At 36.3% G+C, this 22,796-nt stretch overlaps 1 protein-coding gene across 1 annotated transcript; it reads left to right on the top strand.

Annotated features, from left to right (window-relative positions):
* Positions 1-21,033: 21,033 nt before the first annotated feature.
* On the top strand, positions 21,034-21,421 carry RB195_008530 (uncharacterized protein; the record flags this gene model as incomplete). Its single annotated transcript, XM_064195081.1, has 3 exons — positions 21,034-21,087; positions 21,171-21,305; positions 21,374-21,421. The coding sequence occupies 3 exons, from the start codon at positions 21,034-21,036 to the stop codon at positions 21,419-21,421; spliced, it is 237 nt and encodes a 78-aa protein (XP_064046226.1).
* Between the last annotated feature and the right edge of the window lie 1,375 nt (positions 21,422-22,796).

Genomic DNA, 22,796 nt, shown 5'->3' with positions numbered 1-22,796 from the left:
ACATAGCCATTATTGCTGGAGCATATGCGTATAAATCCAGCTGCAGCTCCTCGTTATTCTTAATGGAACGTATTGAAAGATGAAAACTGACTGAAAATCTGATAAGAGCATGTTCTTGTTGTTTTTTTCTCACCAAAATATCGTGTGTTTGTACTCCGATATCTCTTTGCGGAACTTCCGCAGCTTCTTCAATGATTTTCGCATTGTTTCACGAGGAAAGAGTACAAATGACAGTGTAATTTACGTTTTTGAGCTTTCTATGTTATTTTTAATGTCATCCTGATGTTCCTGTAACCGAGAGTTTTTTTTTTCTTCACAGAGATGGAAAGCTCTGGAAAGAGCGCCATTAGAGTGTTTTTAATCCTTTTAATCCTCGGAATTTTTACTAATACTACTGATATCTGCGATAAAAGCCCATTTACACTCGCATGCACACAGTATTGTAAAAAAAATCGCCATCACCACTGAAGATGGGACCTTCTACGTAGCTCTGTGATTGGTTAATTAGGTACAACAACAACTGTAGGCGAATGGAGCATGATTTATTTTTTTTTTATTTTTCTGTTGATATCATACAAAAAGAATAAAGCACACATGATACGTATGTCCAACTGTCCAACTGCTTGGCGAGAGTGCAGAGAAGCAGAGTACGAGAAGTGCAGGTGAAGAAAAACGGCTGAGGGGCGGATGGGCTGTTGTAATCAATATATCGATTGAGTCCTAGTGCGCTTAAGCTAATGTTTTGAGCGATAAATGGATTCGAAAAAATCAATATTAACCGGAGTAGGTGGGCTGAACTTGTCGCAGCTGCTTTTGGGGTTGGAATCGCGAAGGTCGTAGTTTGAGTAAATACCCTGGATAAATTAGAGTTTTTATGCGGGTAGGCGCGGCTTCAATAAACACAGCATAATCCACGAATTTATCGCAATTTCCTAACTCTACGTTGTTCTGGGACGAAACTCATGCTTTACGCTTGTACAAGAATTAAGTGGGCGGGACTTATTTGAAACAATGCAGATGAAATGTACTCGGGCGGGCCGAGCACTATCGGAAGAGTTGGGAAAAAATAGAAAAAAAAAGGAAAAAAATATTTCAATATTTATGTAATTTCATTGTTATTAGCATATTCTCATAGTAATTTATACAACTCCGCAGCCGTCCACATGAGGCACACGTTCAGAATGCTTATCGATTGATCGGTGAGGCGTGAACGTGCAGAAACGCGTCTTAACAAGTTTGACAAGTCAGCTTCACGTTAAACGCTCAAAAACATATTGATTTAAAAAAAAAACATATTGTTGCTAAGATCCTTAAATTTATATATTTATTTATTTTATTTGTATTTTTGATCGATAATCGATTTTTCGATTTCGTAACATGACCGCTATGATCGTATAATGTTCTTATACTCTATAGTTATTGTATGACGTTTTCGTTTTGGATATTATCTCTATTTACGTCTTGGAACGCGAAAATTAGCTTAATAACGCGTCCAAATGGGACCCGTACGCTGTTTGGAAATGAATACGGCCATTGCTGACACACACACGCACATAAAATAGAGCTGTTGTTGTTTATTTATCGATTTTGCTGATTATTAAGTTTTCGAGAGTTCTCCACCTTTCACCTCGAGTTCACGCTTTTCTACAGTTCTTTAGCATTTGATCTCAGCCGTTATTTGCACAACTGTTTGCTGTTTACTGTTTACTGCTTGGTGTTGTTGTTGTCGTTGTTGGATTTCTGAAGCTGAAAGGCCGTATTTTTTTTTGTATTTTTTATTTTTGCATGTTATTCCAGAAAATTGGACAATAACTGGCGCTTTTTTGCATTTCTGACGCGTGAAAGAAGCGTATTTTAAGGAAGTTTTAAACAAACAACAACTGTAAAAATCCCTTGAATTTATATAATCAAGTAAAAACGAATAAAACAAATAGAATATATATGACGAAGAGAAAAGGATAAAGGATAAATTGGCGTTGATCAATCCGCTTAGAACCTGCGCCCCCACGTTCACTTCAATCCAGAATCGTTTGAGGTTTACGAACGTGTAACTGGCCCTTACAATGACTTCGGGGGCTCACCGATGTGTCAAGTCAGTGTTTTTATCCTCCCGGGGAAGTCTGGCACCAATCTATCGACTCCGGAGGGATGAAGGGCATGGTTGGCGCTGGGGCGGAATCGAACCTTCGATCGATCTTACCTATCCCATATCGACTACGTTACACTGTGTCTACTAAGGAAAAAATTATTGGATTCCCTAAAAATGAATATTTTTTTTTTTTTTTTTTTTTTTTTTTTTTTTTTTTTTTTTTTTTTTTTTTTTTTTTTTTTTTTTTTTTTTTTTTTTTTTTTTTTTTTTTTTTTTTTTTTTTTTTTTTTTTTTTTTTTTTTTTTTTTTTTTTTTTTTTTTTTTTTTTTTTTTTTTTTTTTTTTTTTTTTTTTAATTTTTTTTTTTTTTTTTTTTTTTTTTTTTTTTTTTTTTTTTTTTTTTTTTTTTTTTTTTTTTTTTTTTTTTTTATTTTTTTTTTTTTTTTTTTTTTTTTTTTTTTTTTTTTTTTTGGGGTTGGGGGGGGGGGGATGGTTTTTCTTTTTTCCCCCCTTTTAAAATAATTAAGTATTTTAAATCATTTACTTTTGAATGGTACTTTCAAAATTTAATTTTGGCCACTTCCAAGAATTCCGACGGTTTGCGACGGATTTTGGGACACAAGTTAGTAGCGGTATTGTACAAGCCGTAACTAATGTAAAAACCATTTTTGCATTGAATATTTCCAAAAAGTGCACTGAAAACTGAGAAAAATTCAATATAGAATAGGAGTTTTTTAGTTTTCAAGAAATAAAAATGTCTTTCGTGGCCCATAGTATGGATAATATTATTTAATGATATCAAACGCAATCAAAATAAAAAAAATCTCGAAAAAATTTGGAAAAATACAGGAGAAATAAAAAAATTAAAAAATAAAAGAAAAGTAAAGTAAAAAAATAAATAGAACAAAATAAAAAATAAATTAAAAAGTGTGCGCAGCTCAGCAATGAGCCGCGAATTGTCCCAGCCAACGAAGAAAAAGCGACGCAGTCGTCATCGTTTAGCAGAACACCGCTTTTAATCCGAACGGAAGTCTCTTTTTCCGGAATTTCTCCTTTTTCCGGATTTTCTGCTTTTTAAGGACTCATTTGACTCACGGAGTTTTATTGATTGAGCCAATCACGGAATTTTATTGATTTCTTTATTACTCTTTTTGTTTCATTCGTGAAATCCTCATCAAATAACAAGAAAAACACCTTATTCTCTTCTCAACCTCAATGATTACTGCGTATTTGATCGCTAACGGATATATAGGGTTATCTGCTTAGTTATTCATTGAATATTAAACATTTATGCATTTGTTTATCTAAATATTACATTATCGACCAAATAATAATTGAAACAAAATAAAAATAGTCGAAAGAATAGAGAATGAAAGAGAGAAGAAGGATGGAAGAGGGGAAAAAGTAAAAAAAAAAACTCGTGTCGAAGTCGAAATGTAGAAGTTCTTTGAGATTTGTTCAGGATTCCACATCCTTAAGCACCGTATCGTGTCACAGATAAACGGAATTCATCGATATTTCATTAAAAATATATATTTATAGATATTTATATATATTATATTATCATTATATTATATTATTTATTTATATAGATATTTATATTAGGAAGTATATTAGGAAGTGCTTTTTTCTATAATTATATTTTAAAAATTGTGTTAAAATAAACACATTCAATTTCTAACGAGATCATTCCTTTAAAGGTCAAATTTTAATGAATTCGCAAAATTCGTCGTTTCATTTCATTTTCACCTCTTTAATTTTTCTTTCCCTTTCCATTTCGTTCCCATAAAAGCGGATATTATGACTTCGCCTTTATTTTAATAGCTGTTCATGAACCTCCCACCTCGGTCCTCGGTCCTCGCTCCTCCTCTATTCGATTCTTGTTTTTTTCTTTACTACTAGAGAATGTGTTTGGACTTTTTTTTGAAATTAAATTCTTGTCCTTTCAATCCTTTACCTTATCTTTGGCTTGATCGCTTTCGTTTTAGTCTAGCTGCTTGTTTTTTTACGAGTTTTTTCTTCGTTCCTTGTTTTTTTTTAGTTTGCGAAACCTCGCTGCATATACCTGTATCCCGTATTCCCGTTGCAATGTTTTTTTTTTCCTTCTAGTCTCATTTCGTTTTCTTATTTTTGGTAGATAGTATAGCGTTCATCTTTGGTGTTATTGTTCATAAAATTGAAAATTAGTCCAAATTTCATCTGCCTGAACAAAAATGTTGAATTGAATTCATTTGACCTCGATTTTCGCTTTTCAATTTCAATGGGCCATGTTTTTCTCTTTTTTTTCAATTTTTTTCTTCCTCTACTATTTCTCGCTCAGCTTCACTATAACCATAATTATCAGAATCCAATTAAGGTTTTCTGGTGTGCAAGCGCCGGCACGTGCAATCACGTTTCGCCAGTGTGAAACAATGCGTTCGGTGATTGTGTTGCGCTACGCGTGCGAGAAGAAAAAAACACTTCCGCGCATATTGTGCAATTACGTCCATGTGCAGACGAATAAGAAGTAGCTATTATTATAAAGAGAATCATAATCCAACTAAGAAGAACCCTGATTTTAAAATGGAATGAGAGATTCACCGTTTCCCTAGCTATGTTCTTTTCCCATGTGTCTATATTAGACGAAATCACCGTAGCAAGTAGAGACGCTAGAGACGCACGCCTATCGGAACGCATGTGATGCACGTGATGATTCGTGTTCAATCGAATACAGGCACAGGGAAATCACATGCATTAAGATGAAGAAATAAAACAGCTAAAAAAAAAAGAAGAAAACTAAAAACAGTTTAAAGGCATCACCCCACGAATTTGAGGTGGTGCAGATTCCAGGTGGAGTATTCGAATACGGGATGGGAGACTACGGAGAGGGGGGTGATTCCTTCCATTTCTTCCTAATTGCCGTAAAAAACGGCCCACAAGATACGGCTTCATTCGTTTTGGTGCACCATTTTGTACAAGAGGTTCGATTGGAGCGCGCCAGTCTTGTGCGGCGCCGCATCTTCAGGGCCGTTTTTTACGGCAATTAAGAAGAAATGGACGGAATCACCCACCTCTCCGTAGTCTCCCATCCCGTATTCGAATACTCCACCTGAAATCTGCACCACCTCAGATTCGTGGGGTGATGCCTTTAACCCACGTGACGTCATATTGTAGCAAAAAATCTTTTTTAATAAAATGAAAATTAGACTTTTTTTTAAATCTTACCGTATACATGCTATCACAGGTCTTTTTTCGCCATTGTTCTTCAAGTTTTCACTCGAACTGTCTTTTCTTTTCATTTTCTTTTAGTTACACCACTTCGCCTTCTATTCCATCCGATTTTTTTTTCTTTTCACACCATTTTCTCTAATGCGAATTTGAATTTATCATAGACATGGGCATATAAATTTTAGATCACGCAATCTTCCCCTCTAATGCGTATCTATCACTGGTGACGTAACCGACCACCACGTAACTATGTACATCTACATCGTACGTAGCCATCTTATGTATTTATCTACCACCCAGCGTATCTCTCTATCTTCTTGAAGTGTATTTCTGGCGAATCTGTTCGTTTCTCGTTCTCTTCATCGTTTCGGTAGTATTTTTTTTCTACTCATTTTTACCTAAATAAAAATCACAATAAATCATCGCAAATGTTTCAGGAACACTTTTCACACTTACAGTATTCGTGGACATCGTTTATACTTCGCGTCTAATTCTACGCTATTTACTTGGTGGCTCCCTCAGGCTCTCTTCTTTCTATTGGTATCGAATTTAGTACAGTACGAGTTCATTTTCACTCTCCTTGAAAATAGCCGTCAGGCTGCTTCTATTAAGGTGCGCAAATTGTCGTCGTTTCGATTGTTCTTCTTGTTCCGAACGTCGTTTTTTTTCTAAAATCTGTGTTTTAGTATTTATGTTGATCTACGATTTCAGATTAAATACAGTCCGGCTCTTTTGCATGTAAATAAAAAATATAAAAAATAAATAAAAAGAATAAAAAATGACAATAAAAATATGTGAGGAAGTAGATGAGCGAATGCCATAAATAGTCGTATTATTGTGTACGGTCTGATATCCAGCATCATACTTATAGGAAAAAAACTTTTTTTTCCAAAATTTGAAATTCTTTCGTTATTTTCGGAACGTTTATAACAACAGAATGTCGTGCTAATTGAAGTCAATTTAAAAATTTTAATATAGCAAAAAATTGTGCGAATCACCTACTCTTTCGCTACAATGTTATTTGTAAAAAGTGTGCAGCGTTTGCATTTCATACATGAAGCGCTGCTGCGCACGTGCGCACTTCGTACTTTCAAAGCGCAGCTGCCTAAAAATATCCGTTCTTCTTCGTTTCTCTGCGCTCTCTTCGTCGTGCAGAATATCTCTCTGTTCTGGTCGAAAAATATCCGCTTCCTGCTCTGCTGGATTGTTTATCGGATTCAAAGGTGGTAGATCGAACGTCGAATGTGGGCGTGGTATCGTTGAGATCATTGATGGGATCTTCTCGTGCTTGTGGAATCCCATTTTTTTTACAGTACCTCCGGTCATTCAGTCCTTTAAAAACACCATTCACCTCATCCTCTTTGGCAATTGTCCACAGATTTCTCCTTTTTCTCTGCAGAATTGAAATCTGCCAGTGATGTTGTTTACAAAATTTATATATGGACATAAGGTCAGTTTAAAAAAAAGCCTTTAAACCCAAATAGAATATAATATTTAAAACTAAGAAGGATGGCGGGGAAGATACTGTAGTTATGGGTGGTCCGTGTTTGTAGTTTGCATATGAGCGAAGGACGAATACGGATGACTAATGATTTTTTCGTGGAATTGGGCGGAGCTGTACACTTGGACGCGCTGCCCTGTCACGTGATATTGCAACCATCGCACGCTTTTTTTCAAACATGCTAAACCCATTCAATCTCAAGAGCTGCTCTCATTGTTAGTCAACCTCAACGAACAAATCCAAGGAAATTTTCCAACGTTGTGCACAACGACTGTTCAGTCGGCCTTTATGCTCTTTTTCTTCCCCAATTCACTTTCCTGCTGCAAGTTTAATGTAAACTACCTGCACACTTATGTATGTAGGTACCTATAAGTTGACCAGGTTTCCTGAAAATCCCAAGCTTACTCGAAAATTCACTATGTTTTTGTTTTTGTGTTCTGTTCCATTTTCCAGCCAATCCGTAATTTTTAGCAACATTTTTAATGCTTGAGTAGAAAATTCGAGCCCTGTAAAACCGAGTTGATTGTGGTCGAAACCGTTGGATATTCTTGGTCCTAAATTCCATCAATGATCTCCGTGAATAGTGAGAAATCCTGCATGGAAATTCATAGGATCTCAGCCGAAAGAAAAAAAATCTCCGTAAATTTACAATTAATTTGGTTAATTTTTTTAAAATCTGATTTTCTTTCTATTTTTTCCGAGTTGAGGCACGTTTTTAAGCTTCACTTATTTACGTCAAATAAATCCTTTTGAACGCTGTTGGTTGCATACATGCAGGTCTTCCAACCAAAGAAAATCGTTGATTTTAGAATTTACGTCACAAATCCTTAGTCCCTGCATTAACTGGCAAGGAGAAATTGTAGAAATTATGTGTATAGATGGATTTTATCCAGTAATCTGTGAAACAAAACTACTAGGAGCCAGTTTTTTTAAATTGTTTTTTTTCTAAAGTTTCTTCCATCTTGGTGACTCTTTTGCAGTTTTCCTTAAGTTTGCGATTAGTTCCTTATCGATCCTGATTTCCAATGGGAATACAAACGGTCAGTTCTTGGGATCTATCTATTCCAAATCTTTGTCTCTTCAATATGTGAACATTTGGAAGAGGATTTACGGAATATTTAGGCTATCGCTACTTAAATCAATGTCATTTGCATATTCTAAAAGCCTTTATTGTACAAAAATTCAGGAAAAAAACCTGATTTTGGAGCTTGCTACTGAACTAAAAGAATTACACCATTTGACATTGCTGTTTTCCTTTTGCTTCTATTCATTTCCCGGCAAGGGATTGGGATCGATTTCCCATTTGCAGGATTTCTTCCTATAAACTCACTGAAATAAATCATTATTATATAATGGTAGCCAAAAAAAAAACACACAATATGGGGAGACAATTGATTTACTATCCCTTATTTTACTTTTAATATTTATTTATTATAACCTTTATTTATTCTTCTTTATTGTCTTTTATTTTGTATCTGAAATTTTATTTTCTTTCATTTTTATTTGTTTATTATTGATGTCAGTATTGACGAACCGTAAAAATGTCTATTGTCATGAAAATTGATAGCTACATTAATGTTTTTCTGCACGCAAAATTGCACTATAGCCTTAAATGCTCATTTTCAGGGGAAATTGTCTTTGACTGATGACTGTTGGAAGTACTTTTCTTGTTCTATTCATACACTTACTTTCAAAGAACGTTCAGGAATATAAATTAAAATAAAAAAATCGACATCTCGAGAAATAACATTTCATTCTTCTTTTGAAATTCTAAATAGAGCGTAATTCTCATGTCTGACCTTAAATCACTACCTCTGTGTCATTCAATACTTGGGAGGAATATCACCTGTGCTCCCGGGGATTTTCGATTTGTTCGGATAAAAAAAAAATTTCAAGCGCTTGCGAGACTTCACCAATGCTTTTTTCTCTCAGGAGGAAAGTAAAAAGCATAACATTCCGTTTGAACGGCTTCGCGAACAAGTTCGACCTTCGCAGGTCTCCCGCCTTCCCGTTGTAGCGTTTTTTCGTGGAACAAGTCGGCCACGGTATTAGAAAATCCAAGAATACTATGCAAAAAATAGTACAATCAAAAAGAATATTTCCTTAGGGGATAAGATATCCTAGACTGGAAAATTAGGTGGGAGGATATTTTAAAAAATTATGATTTTGGTAACAGAAATGATGTCTATACACTCAGATCAATAGAATTAGTCACAATAGATTCGTGCTAAATCTGCGTATGCGAAAAATATCCTAATGAGAGAATCAAATTAAAAATATCCGTCATAATTCTCGTGAATTTATAACACAATTTTTTATCTGTCCTAGGTTTGAGGGGGGATGGGGGGGAAGGGGTGGCGCAGTCAGTAAGAAGCTCCGCTGTCTACACTATCGATCGTAGGCTCGAATCGGCGGTAGTGCTCACCAAGCCTTTCATCCCTCCGGGGTCGATAAATTGGTACCAGACTTGTCCGGGCGGATAAAAAGCACTGACTTGACACATCGGCTAGCTCCCGCAGGTTATCGTATGCCTATTTACAAGTTCGTAAACCTCAAACGATCCTGAATTGAAGTGAACGTGGTGGCACATCCCAAGTGAATTGATTAACGCTGGACACCTGATCCTTTATCCTAGGTACATATGTCATTGTTGAGTTGCTTGGTGTTGTGGAGACCGGTTAAACTTTAGCAGACATCCCTTAAACGCACCGTGTGTGGTGTACACTTGATGTGAGGTAGCTCACTGTGAAACGGTTTTAAACCCAGTAAAAGCATCGAGCACTTCAGTGAATAATGTTTGTCAAAATGAAAGAAAACGAATTCAAAAAAGCCGAATATTTGCGGTGCATAGAAAAGGAACAGGTGGATCACAAGTGGGCCATCTTCCTGCCATCAGATATGATGACAAGGAAGGGACATAATAACATAAACACTGTGAATCGTTATGTTCCGTGCTCGAAACGAGAAGTTGAAAACAACTTCATAGACGTGGTGAGAGTGTGTCTGCCCATGCCTCCACTGCATATCTGTGCACTAGGAAAACCGTCGTGTCGAACAGATGAGCACCAGGGTCATGAGCCGTCAGTTGGTCTATAGCTTCCCGGACAAATGTGAATTCGGCTCTCATTCTTCCTTTCTTCTAGTCGTTCCACGTATTAATGAGGCGTCCGTGGTACACGTACGACGAAGTTTCCACTATTTGGGAACCTTCAAGAATGACTTACTTCAACGACTAATTGAAGTCAAATAGATCGCGTCATAATGTGAAATTAGTACCCCTTTAAAAGTTTGTTATCGAGAGTCGTCCTCTCATCACTCTGTCTACATTGATGAGAAAATATTGGCTTTTCTCGGAAAATGACTCTTCCTTCTAGCAAAATCGAATACGATCTTCTTGCTGGGATGTCCTGCATATAGCTCTAACAGGATTGGACAGCAATGTTACAACTTTCCTCAATATGTGCCAAATTAGGTTAACGTGTCGATTTTCCAGAATTGAAGATCCACAACCAAGCATCCGACGCTCGTTCGTCACTCATCCTTATTCCCACCTACTAATGCGGTTTCTTGTTTCAGGTGACATGTTATTTATTGCGGGGACCATCCGTCGTCGTCTCCTATTTGTTATTCAAGCAACATCGAAAACCGCTATCAATATTTTTCGGTTCCGCTGACGTTATGTTGGTAAGATATTCAAACGTGTGCGTACGAGAACACAGCGTTTTTTAATAGAAGACATGTTCTCCTTCATTGCGATGGGACCCTTTGTTCCCAGCCCTACTGATGAAATACGGTAGATAAGCCGAAAGTGACATTTCTGACCGACGCACTGGATGAAGAGGGAAAAAACGAGAAAAAAAAGCTGATAGATTGAAGATAGAGAGTGGCGGTATTGTTTGAAGTCATAAGACTCCAAGCATACCACAAAAATCGATTGATGAGAGAATGCGCAGGACACTAGGTCACGTCTTATCGCGCTGGGACCAACCGTAAGTTTCATTTGCGCACCACAACTACAATTTCCAATAGTGAATGGTTGAAAGTAAATGCAACAACATTCGAGGTCAATTCTTTCGGAACCACAGCGGATATATCAGGAATGTGGAGTGCACTTTTGCTTTGCTAGGAATTTCTGCGGTGGCATACATATACGAGGGATGAAAATATCGACTATGGTCCTAAGTGCACGAGAACTAAAGAAGAACCGCGGTTGTCACAGGATTAAAGAAAATTCTGGAGGGAAACCCAAAGATATTGGCGGCGCGTTCTTTTTTGTATCTTTTGTTCTGTTCGTTCGTCGTGCGAGTGCTTGCCAAACAGGAAGAAGACGAAGCTGATTCTCGGAATCCTTTCGCGTTCGGCGAATCACCTGGATTTCCCTCGTAGTCGGATGATTTTTCTCTATAAAGATTCAGAATGCTCCTTAGGAAGAAATGATAGAGTACGAAGTACCTTCAAGAAGCGATTTTATATAACTTGTATTAACTTTATTTTACTTTATTAATTAGTATTTAACGTTTGTGGATCTGTCTGGTGTGCATCAACGGCGCAAAACTTAAATTTTTGTTTACGTCAAACGTTTATACAATGTTTAAAAATACTGGTATTTACCCATTTATTTACTCCCCTGTTTATTTATCACCAAAAAAGTTGTGCGTCAGTCGAATATGCAATTCTAACAACAACAAAAATTAGTTAAGTAAACAGTTCCAAATTTTTCCACAATGCTTACAGAAAAGAGGCATCCAGGCGTTAAAGTTGCTGGAAAGACAGTGTTCGCCACAACATTGGCGATTGGCAATATGAGTGGTATTTCTCGGAAAAAATCAAATGTGAATCAAAATCCAGAGTGTTACATTGAGACCATGCTCGTAAACTATACTCCTGGCCCTATCCATTCGTGGAGAGATCCTAAAATCGTGGATTTCGTGATACGCTGATTTTATTGTACATTTAGAATATTTGGAGCAAGTGCAGGAAATGGAGTTCCCTTGTATTTTTCTGTTTCTGTTGGCAAAACAAAAAACTACGAGTTATGGTTGTTCCCGATGGAGTCTAAAGCACTCTGTTATGCAACATGTTTTAGCTGGGAGCTTTCGAAGAATCACCACGACGTCATGTTAGTCTATTTTAAGACCTAAAACAACTGGGACCTGTCATGACTTACAGTAGTTTCCGACATCAAACAGCCAGAATATCGCTTATACATATATCAGTCTACATTTGACATGTGGTCGTTCATTGCTTAATTGGTCTCAAGATACCTTAAAAAAATAGAAATAACAATTGTCGTTGAAGAGGGAGGGAAACGACTAGGGGGGGAATGACGGGAGGTGGCTTTTATCCTTCTCCTTACATAATTTCAGCACTCTGTCATTCATTTTTCAGTGAGGCTGTGGATAAAAGTGCTTTCGAAGCTAATAGAGCGACGTCGCTACTCGTCATGTCTTCTGCTATGTTATTTTCGAAGTTATTTTTCGCTGTGACGTCACTCACGTGGATATCCAAATTATGAATCCACAGTATTGTTTAGCGCGTAGACTGTAGCCTGTAGCACGCGGTGACAGTTGACCTACTGGATATTGGATGTGTAGTGGGAACAATAGAAATTGTTAGAAAGTAACCCAGTTCTGCATTCTCAACAATTTTTTTGAAGGGGGCGTGGTCAGGGGCGTGTCTATTGCTCTCCGTCCAATCACAGTCGTGTGCCCCTAATTTTTCTTTTTCAAAAAACTTTCAATACATAGTTTCCAATTAATGTTTCGTGTAGTTGAAATTGCTTAGTCTCCATAAAATAACTCTTTGCTTCATAATCAGTACATTTAGTAATCAGTTATCTGTCACCATCAGGTGAGAAATTTCATCTACCGTTCATGTCATTAAATTTTATTTCTACTGAAAATTTTTTTAATGATAGTCTAGGCCCAGAGTCTTATACGTGGAGAACATGAAATTTAGTTTTACATTTTTTCTGGATTATTGATAATAAAGCTGATGTTTTAGCAAGAAATAAGATCGATAGTGCTTTCTTCTCCATAAGTGATAGCAATTTCACTTTTTTTCCTCCTTTTCGTCCCAGCAATTTCATTTGTATTTTTTCCATGAAATAATATTTTTTACTTTATTTTTCCTGAAATAGGTTTGGCAGTATCACGGTATCACTTATTTCACTGAAGAATTTATCACCGAAAAAAACGTTCCTTGCATTTAGTTTTTACAAGAAAAAAATCCGGTAGCGCACAAGTGCAAAACCAAAAAAAAATATGCGAAACTGCCCCAATTACATCCATGTACTGTTTTCAGTCCAGAAAAACGTCTCGTAATTTACGCATATTTGAAATGATTGCTCGGATGTTTCCGAACCTGGAACGGAACTTTGGCCTATTTAGCCTTCAAAAAACGGTGTAAAAATTTTTTATAGGTATTCGGTGACGCGAATCCCTCTCAAAGCTTAATCTATTTTCTTATGTGAGAATGCGCACAACGATGGAGGCTCAGAGCTGAAGCAGAGTAAGGAGGATTTGGATTTTTTTGGGATCTACAAGAGTCAATTATTATGACTAATAAATGTAAAGAAAAAATGAAGACTCGCAATGCTTATAATTTATAAAATTTGGTTGAGACTTATGAGAAATGATACGGGAAAAAAATGGGAAAAAATAGACAATAACTGAAAAATTCCTTTTTCTACGAATAAATGGAAATAAAAATTGAAGAAAATACTCAAGACATTGGTAAAAACGAACCCTTAGTAAACTTTCGTATATGAGTTATGGAAACGAAATATGCGCGTTCACCTGAGGCCAACACATTTTAATTTTTATATTTATTTATACATATATTTATATGTATATTTATTTATATATTTTATACATATGTATTTTTCATTTTTCATTTATTTTGATTTTTTAATCTTTACTTTAAAAAAAAAGCAAATTTTGAACTTTACTATTCAATATGTAACTTGTGCTGGATCCTGAAAATTACATTACATCGCGTCGTTAAATCTAAAGAAGAAGCTCAAAATTCGATTTTTTTTTTAATTTCTTGGTGATATTAGTGTTCTTCTATTTGTTTTTATGCATTTATTTTATAGGAAGGAGAAGAATTCTTTCAAATCCCAAGAAAAAACAAGGAGAAGACAGTGAACAAGGAAAAAGGATGGTCATTAGCGATTAACTTGTTTAAAGCAACATAATCGACAGTCCGAGGTTCTTTCGACAAACGACACTTCTTTTTTTTTCTAATTCGCAGAAATTTGACGAATATTTGCTGCCAGTTTTCTACTCAGATCCTAGAAGAAGTAATCTTCCCTTCATTTTAATGAATATTTCACTGATACAGAGGTAGCAGACCATATATGAATTGATCCCTGAAACGTCCCTTATCGTTTCACCTCAACCCTCAGTATTTAAACAATCGAAGCTCTGTTCTTCCGTCGAAATAGGTTTAACGCTCTACCGCTGTCATAGCAGTAATAGGTTAGTCATAGGTATTTCAGTGTGGAAAAAAATAACTACAAATAGAAATTTTTAAAATAGAATTTTGAGAAGTTATTTATTATCAACATCATAAAGAGACATTTTAACCGCTTTGAAATCAAAGTTAACCTTTTTCAATCTACGAAAACTTCCAGGAAATATCTTTCTTTCCACGATTCTGCGTTCAGTGGAGAATGTTGAATTCTTTTCTTTGCTTCTCTATATGAGACCATATTGCTCCGCAAATGTTTATTTGTCGAAATATTGATCCGGCTTAAGATCTACATATACTGTATAGCAACATTTGGTAGAATAATCTCTCTCCTCGCCTTCTACATTCTAAGGGAATACTGTATTATTTATATTTATTATTTTATTTCATACTTCCAATTTTCTTTCCAAACGTTCTGCTTTTCTATTTTCTGAACGTTCCTTAGCGCTATGTTCGAGTGATCTATTCTGTTTGAATGAGGCTTTGTAAATTTTCTCCATCAAAAAGTATCACTGAAATAAAACAAATGGAATCAAATTAAAATTATCAGCGTTAAAAAAATTCAATCGAAAGGACCTACATCGATAACGCAGCACAACAATCTGAAACGAACGTTATTTATGGATAAATAAAATGTTTCTGTACAATTAGTTGATATAATAATAATAACGATGTATATTTCTTTGCATTAACACAATGTTTAATGCATGACTCACCAGTGGGTCATCAAGCATCTTTTGAAAACGAGCGATCCCTCGACTGATCGCTGCTTCTCTAAATTTGAAATCGTCTTTTTTTTTTAAATTTTCCAAGGAAAAATTGTGTAATATCAGCAATTTTTCTATTAAATATTTTATTTTAATTTATTTTTTTTGGGCAAAATATTTTTACGAATGGGATATTTGTGGATAATTTGATGAGTTGGTTTAATTTTGTCAAATTTTTATTAATTTCTAGTGGATTTTGCAGCCATGCTGCAATAATTCTTGTTCCATTTATTGCAAAGTTGAGTTTGATTACTTTGTCTCAAAAAAGGGATTTCAATGAGTGTTTGATTTAAAAAAAAATTATTTTAAGCATTGGTTTGCTATATTAAATCCTATGATATTTCAAATAACGGACTTTTTTTTCAAAAAATCTTACTTTCCAAATGTTAGCATAGTTTTTGTGTCCGAACAATGGCAGAACGATTTTTTTGCTTGTATAACTGTGTTTTCTTCGAAAAAAAACTCCATACGCTAATCCAGTTGATCTCAGGAATTCATTTTAAAAAATTCAGTTTCTATTAGGAAATGTTAGAGAGTTCCGTTAAAATTTCTAGGATTTTTTCTCATCCTTTGCGATTTGTTCTGCTTCCGACGATTTGAGCTCTCAATGCTTTTGACTGCAGTTCTTTTTTTTTAAATTTTACATTCGCGGGTGGGCGTGGTTTATACTTTTAGCTTCAGCGATCCGCTCCTCCTGTGTGATGTCGTCAAGCGATGGCGACGGCGGTGACGATGGCGATGTAGCGATAAATGCGCATAGGATTAGTGTGCACTAGTGAAAAGGTCCGATTCTTCTACAAATCATATTATCCGGCTAGTAAAGAGGATGTTAGAGTGTGTGCTTTTGTCTGTGAACGTAGAGACGGAGATTCTATATGTAGTAACATCCAGGGCCATCGCTCGTCGCATCCATCGCTAACAATCACGACATCGCAAGAAATCGCATTATCTCCATGCGATTACCCGCTTTTTTTTTCTTCGCCTGCTTTCGTTTTTGCCTTCAGCATCGTGCGGAATACTAAATTCTTCCTAGGATTCTAAACATTTTTTGCATTTCATTATTTCTACCTTTTTTTGCTGAATTTATCAATAATTCATTATTTTACGAGAAAAACGCGCATATTTGTCTACGTCCTTCGTTCTAGAATATTCATTCATGCGCTCAAATATTTTTTCCACGATTTTTTTTTGATACAAAATTTATTAGAGGGTTGATCGGGTATTTTTTTAAGGAGAAACTTGAAGATTTGTGAATGATCTCCTTGAAAAAAACGTTGACGAATCCCGTGAAGTGACCACCAGTGAGAACCGAACTTTTTTTTCTCCTTGAAGAGGAACACAAGTCTAAAAGAGCGGCCATCTCTGGGGAATCCGTGAAACGACCAAAATTACGCGCCAAGGATCCAGAAGCGTTCTTTGAGTTCGCCGTCCGTAATTCCTATCGTATAATTTCAATGGGAGTTGTGGGGTTTGAGATAATTGGCGCCTTGCCAATCGGTAATAATTCTCATCCTATCCTATCTGACAGCATATAAGCTTCACTTCAGCTTCATGGGAATAAATTATATCCATCTGAGACATTTGTAGTAATCAGACCATTTTTTTCATTTTTTCTCTTTTTTGCACAATTTTTTTGTTTAACATAGGTGTCGCGAAAAACCCCCTCTTTGCCCTGCCATCTCACCTCGTTCTGGTAGAAAAACAGTCAAAATTCTTTAGAGCAAAATTTCAAATAAAAAGAGAATAAATCGTAGAAAATCAAAGATTTAATTTTTTAATCTTTGAGATCCAAAAATATATAGAATCGAAATAAATGTTGCTGAATTCCGTTCACCTTTTTGTAGAAATTATTAGATCGGAAAAAAATTGCTTTAATTCCAGAGTAACTGGAATAATCCTTTAAAATAATACAAATAACCGGGAACGTTTAAAAATTCCACTCCAGAAAATTTCTATTTATATTTTTTCTGTTTTCTTGTTATGCCAACGAGGTTTAACATTTATTTATTTATTCTTTATTTTTTATTTAACTTTTTCTATTTATAGTTATGTTTTTTTTACCCATTCGCTCACATGTCAGTAGACGATTACTGCTATTGACAGCTGTACAGCGCTAAACCTATTTCGATGGAAGAACAAAGATTTCATGGATTTCATGGATATTGAGGGATGTGATGAGGCGATGAAGAGGTTGAGGAGACCTTGTCTATTGTTTAAGAAAATAGAAAAACTCTGTAGCCGTAGAAACTTCATTGAAAAGAAGAGACCCTTTAGTTATCCTGAAGTTTATGCTGAAGAAAAAAGAAAAGAAAAATCTTCCAATAAATGCTTTTCAAATCGAAATTTCCCGTTTCATAGGGTTTTCTTGCGCTTTTCCCGTGTTATTTGTGCAATTGCACCAAATTAGAAGTTATTTTGTTTGTTTTGAAGTTTATGCTGAAAAAAAGGAGATTTCCCACTAAATACTTTCCTAATAAAAAAATTCTTCGTTTCATAGTTTCTGCGTTCCACTCGTGTTAGTTGTGCAATTGCACCAAAATAAAGATTTCCCACTAAATACTTTTCTATTGAAAAAATTCTTCGTTTCATGGTTTCTGCGTTCCACTCGTGTGAGTTGTGCAATTGCACCAAAATAAGAGTTCGTTAGTTTTTCCACTGTGTATGTGAATTTATCCTGCTCATGCAATGAAATACTATATCACTATCAAATTATTAGTGATTAATCGTATTGCTAGTGTGGTAGAGAAGCAGAGTCATCGGGAAATGTCTGCGTCTCTACACTGCATTATGGATTTCGCACTATTGTATTGGTGCTTTTTTCGTGGTGATTTTTATCTGTCACAACATCGAACCATAATTAAATCCATAAACGACTTTTCACTGTATTTCAAATATTTATTAAGATACGTAAAATACGTTAACCAGGGCTGAATCGTCTTTATCCGGTGAGAACTCGTCCGTTTCTCCTTTTTTCTGACCTAAACTGATCAATCATGTGATTTCCGGATCCAGGAAGATTTTTCAATAACTCTAAGGTTTTTTGTTGTTTTGGTAGTTTCGACCAAAAAGAATGATCTTGGTTCTTTCGAGACGAGATCTTTAGACGATCGCCCGATTTAAATGGCTAATTTTTCGCGCCGAAAATTGCTCCCTATGGTGTGATTGTGGTTACGATGATTTGTCTGTTCTACTACTATTTACCATCATTTCGCACTACTCTCCGTTCTCTCGAATAAAAACATTCTTTTGAGGAATTTTCGGCAACTTTTCTCAATTTTTTTTGACAATTGTTTTCCTGCTTTTTTAAAATTATTATCACATCTTGATGCCTCAATTGTAATCTCATCTAACATCCACATTTCTTTTTGGATTTTTTAAAAAATACTTCGAAGGAATTTTCGGCAACTTTCCTCAATTTTTCTTGACAATTCTTTTCCTGGATTTTTTTTTAACTATTATCATATCTTGATGCGTCAACTATAAGTATGAGCATTCGAATGGATGCACGAATATTGAATGTTCGATTGACCCGAATTCGACACGACAGTTCGAACATTCGAATACTATTTCATTTTCATTCGAATATTATTCGAGTGTTAATTGTATAATAGAAGGAAAATAAAAGAGTCGGTGGACGAGTTTTCGCGTTAGCCTGCCTACATATTTTTTGCGGGAATTTTTCGACCTTTCACGATCACATCCTCCATTATCAATATTTCTATGGGTCAGCTATTCCTGTCATATTTGAATGAATCAATGAATGAATATTTGAATGGTATGAATTCGAAACTTCGAATATTCGAACATCCTTCTAGCGTTGATCATAAAGAGGCCAGTGAAAGGGCATGAGGACGAGTTCTCGCGCTAGTCTACCAAATTTTTTTGTAGCGATTTTCTCGTCTTTTTCTCGATCACATCTTTCATTTCATCCACATCTCTCAATTCGGGGAAATTAGTCGTAGCTGGTCGTTACTCATCATCACAACATCCCAACCATTGTCTAAATAAAATCCCCGGGGGTTGGCACACAGGATTTTCTCAAGTACGACTAGAATTTCGGCCAGTGAATTAATTTGTTCCCGTCCGGTAACATTTCCGTTCCCCGTACGTCTTGTGTCGGTTGAAAATCGATTTAGCTGGTCATTTGACAGTTGATTCGATGTTTATATGCGTTTCAACGTTAATTTCTGGTCTACAGCTGTTCTTTGAGCAAAATATATTCCGACACGATGACAACGATACGGTAAAAATAGATGCATCCATCCACCCGACCGCATTTATGACTGTGAAATTTATTTTTGTCGGTGAATATCGCCGCATCTGTGCTACAACGAGATATTTTCAAATTTTTCTCTACTACAACATTGTGCATCAACCTCTGCTTTCTATTCATGTGCTCAGAAAATGTGTGCACTTCCGGAATTTCAGATCCACCCTGGCGTCAGTAAAATCATAACATATCCCCCATTTTGAGCATATTCCATTTGAAATTTATTTGAAATTATTTATAATAATTATAATTTAATTATTTGAAATTTAATCTTATTAACTTCTGTTGTTTTTAAGCGACAAAAACTTTTTCCTCTCCTCTTCTATCGCGGCATTACGCCTCAGAAGTTTTATTTTGCGAATCGCTGCGATTTAGTTGGGAATACTTCCCTCTTGAGGCTTTGAACCACGCAAATAGCCGTCATTGCATTGGATTTTTGGAAAAGTCATTACGTAATTTTTTTTCTGCTTTTTTCGAACGTTGTATAGAAATTATTTATATAAAAACTAAGACCAATCAATGATATATGGCCTGTTTTGTTCAGTAAACGTTTGCCATCTTTCATTGTGGCTCAGAACTCTTCGTTAAAAGAAGAATCTCTCTCTATCGGAGGAAAACTGAACAAGGTGCTGATTTAAAATCTCATCTGAATCGATTCGAAACCATGAAAGGAGGTTTGAGGAGGGGGAAACAAGAGGAGGTTTGATGGCGTAGGATCAGGCGAGCATTATGGATATGGGAGCATATTCCACTCAAGTTCGAATAATTTAACGAATGATCCAAGTTATATGTGTGTGGTCTCGCGTTGTCGTAATATCACACAACTTCTTTACGAAGTTAAGGTGCTCTGGATGTTTATGGATGATGGATTTCTTCAAGCTGTCCAATTATCGACACAGTACCATTTGTATCATTACAGTATCATTTGAATTGATTGTTCCGATCTTTTTGTAGGGATTTGAAAAATCTGACACCTCTAAAATCCCATCAAATTGGCAGCAGTAACTTCCCCCGATAAATGTCTGCTCTCGATATCGTTTGAGACGAATCATCTCGTCGGGACCAACACTGTTTATAGGGCAACATCGTTGAAAATAATCCGCTCCTCGTCACCAGTTTTCAGTAGCTTGAAAAAGTCGTCGTTTTCCTCACTTTCAAAATTTCGTCACCCGTCTTGAGAAATCCATAATTTTGTACGCTAAACACTTTTTCAGGCGAAATTATATTCGAAACCTTGTGTTCATGGCTTGTATCGTGATCCGTGACATGTGAAACAGAAACAGTAGGGGCGCGATATCGCAGATTGCGGCGATAGCGAATAGAGAGTGAATTTGTTGGCGTTAAAGGCATCACCCCACGAATCTGAGGTGGTACGGATTTGAGGTGGATTATTCGTATACGGGGTCGTAGATTGTGGAGAGGGGGATGATTCCGTTCATTTCTTCCTAATTGCCGTAAAAAAACGGCCCGGAAGATGCGGCGCGTGCACACGGCTGGCGCGCTCCAATCGAACTCGTTGCAGAAAATAGCGCGCCGGAAGCCGTATCTTCCGGGCCGTTTTTTACGGCAATTAGGAAGAAATGGACAGGATCACCCCCCCCCCTATCTCCGTAATCTACTACCCCGTATACGAATGCCTCACCTCAAATCCGTACCACCTCAGATTCGTGGGGTGATGCCTTTAAGCCTTTATCGTTGGAACTGGCGTTTCCTTTGGGATCTGGTCAATGAATCGCAACAGTAACAATCCTGATCCAGGATTACGTGGTCTAAAACCACCTGTGAGTGATGAGACACATTTTGATTTCATTCAGCTATACATACTTTAATGACCCATTTTCTCTGAACCCAGCATCATTTTCAGTCGTTCCTGAGCACTCGGCTAGTCCATCCGTGTAGAAAACACATCAGCCCATCTCGTTGGCAACTTTCCTCGAAGGCAGTTAGAAGAATCTTGAGATCCACTCTTTTAGTCCATCTATCCTTGATCCTCCACACGGTAATTTTCTCGTTACCTTCCCTGATAGTTACTAATGCTGCCCATGCTTCTCCTATTGTTCTATTCAGTTCCTCCTACAAGTATTTCCCTATATCCATAGATCGTCCAAGATATAAGTATAATAAAGATTCTACGATTCGGGAGATTTGGAACTGGATACGACCGTTCTGGCAGTAGACGTTTTTCATGAATTGTACTTCCTTCCGTTTATGCTATCCGCGAAATGTTTGAGGGGAATTATTATTCTTAAAAGTAACATCTACGAAGAGATCTACGAAAGGTAACATCTCACTCCTTCTCTTTCTTAGTACCACCACACAAAATATTAAGTACATTGTTTTTCAGAAGTGATTCCGTAGTTTCGACAACTTTTACATCCTTTTCCTTCCACAGTTCTTTGTGACTGGAGTCTGGGATTGTTGAGTCATTTTTGCGTCTCCTCCGGCACATCCTCTTGGGATGTAATGTATCGGAGCCATCTACGAAGAATCCGACGAGACCATCTACACCGTCTCTCACGCAAATAGATGCAAATCTAATACTGTTGCTTGAATTTCTTCGCCTCCTACAGGTAAATCAATAATTAGGTTGCTGCATACTGTGTCAAAAAAGTTGAATAAGAAGCCATCTTCACTTTCAAATAAAGTGTAAAAAATTTGTACATCAAAAAAAAAACATGCACTGTCATCCTGTGTCAAAACGCCAGGAAGGAATTCCTAAGGTATGACTTCTTTTCTTAATCATCCCTTTGAAACAATTGTGTTGCAGAGCAAAAAAAAATTAAAAGCTCAAAAATCGAGAATCCTTTCAAACATGCAACTTTGACAGCATCTACGTTGCCGCTTGCCTAAACATCAGGACAAGTTCACTTTATAAAAATTTTAACCGTAAGAACGTATATCCACTGTATGTATAACGATCGCGTCCGATACGTAATTCTTTTCCGCCGCGTCCGACGTTAATCTCGACGATAAAACCTGAAGCGTCAACTAATTGCGCACACCCCGGTACGTACACGTATGTGCAGTGTGTACGTTTACCTTCTATTGTTCTCTCACATCCACACACACACACAACTCATTATCTCATTGTTTACTTCTTCCAAACTTTCCTAGTGCTACCTGCTCCGTGGAGACTCGAAGGTTATCAAAATCTTCAACCACATGACGCGTCAAAAGTTGTAATGTTGTCTTTTTTTCCCTCTCACTGATCATTGATGCTGGTCTGGTGATGTTTTTTCATCTCATCTGCGCTCGGGGAATTGTGAATTCATCTCATCAAGGATTTACTGCTTCTAATCAATATCTTATTCATTATTGTTAGTCACATCAATCGGTTATAGTTATTGTGAATGTTATAATGTTTGTTTATTCATATATTTATTTACTTATTAGGCTCAACTGCGCGCGAAAAGGATGTGGCAAAGGAAAAAAATTAGGTTGATGCTAAATGAGTGCAGGTTTTTGTTCCATTCGATTTTTGTCCCATTGT

This window comes from Necator americanus, chromosome III, assembly GCF_031761385.1.
Source record: "Necator americanus strain Aroian chromosome III, whole genome shotgun sequence".
In the NCBI taxonomy this organism is placed as follows: domain Eukaryota; kingdom Metazoa; phylum Nematoda; class Chromadorea; order Rhabditida; family Ancylostomatidae; genus Necator; species Necator americanus.
The sequence above is the reverse complement of the archived record's forward strand: the minus strand, read 5'-3'. Positions and strand labels throughout refer to the sequence as shown.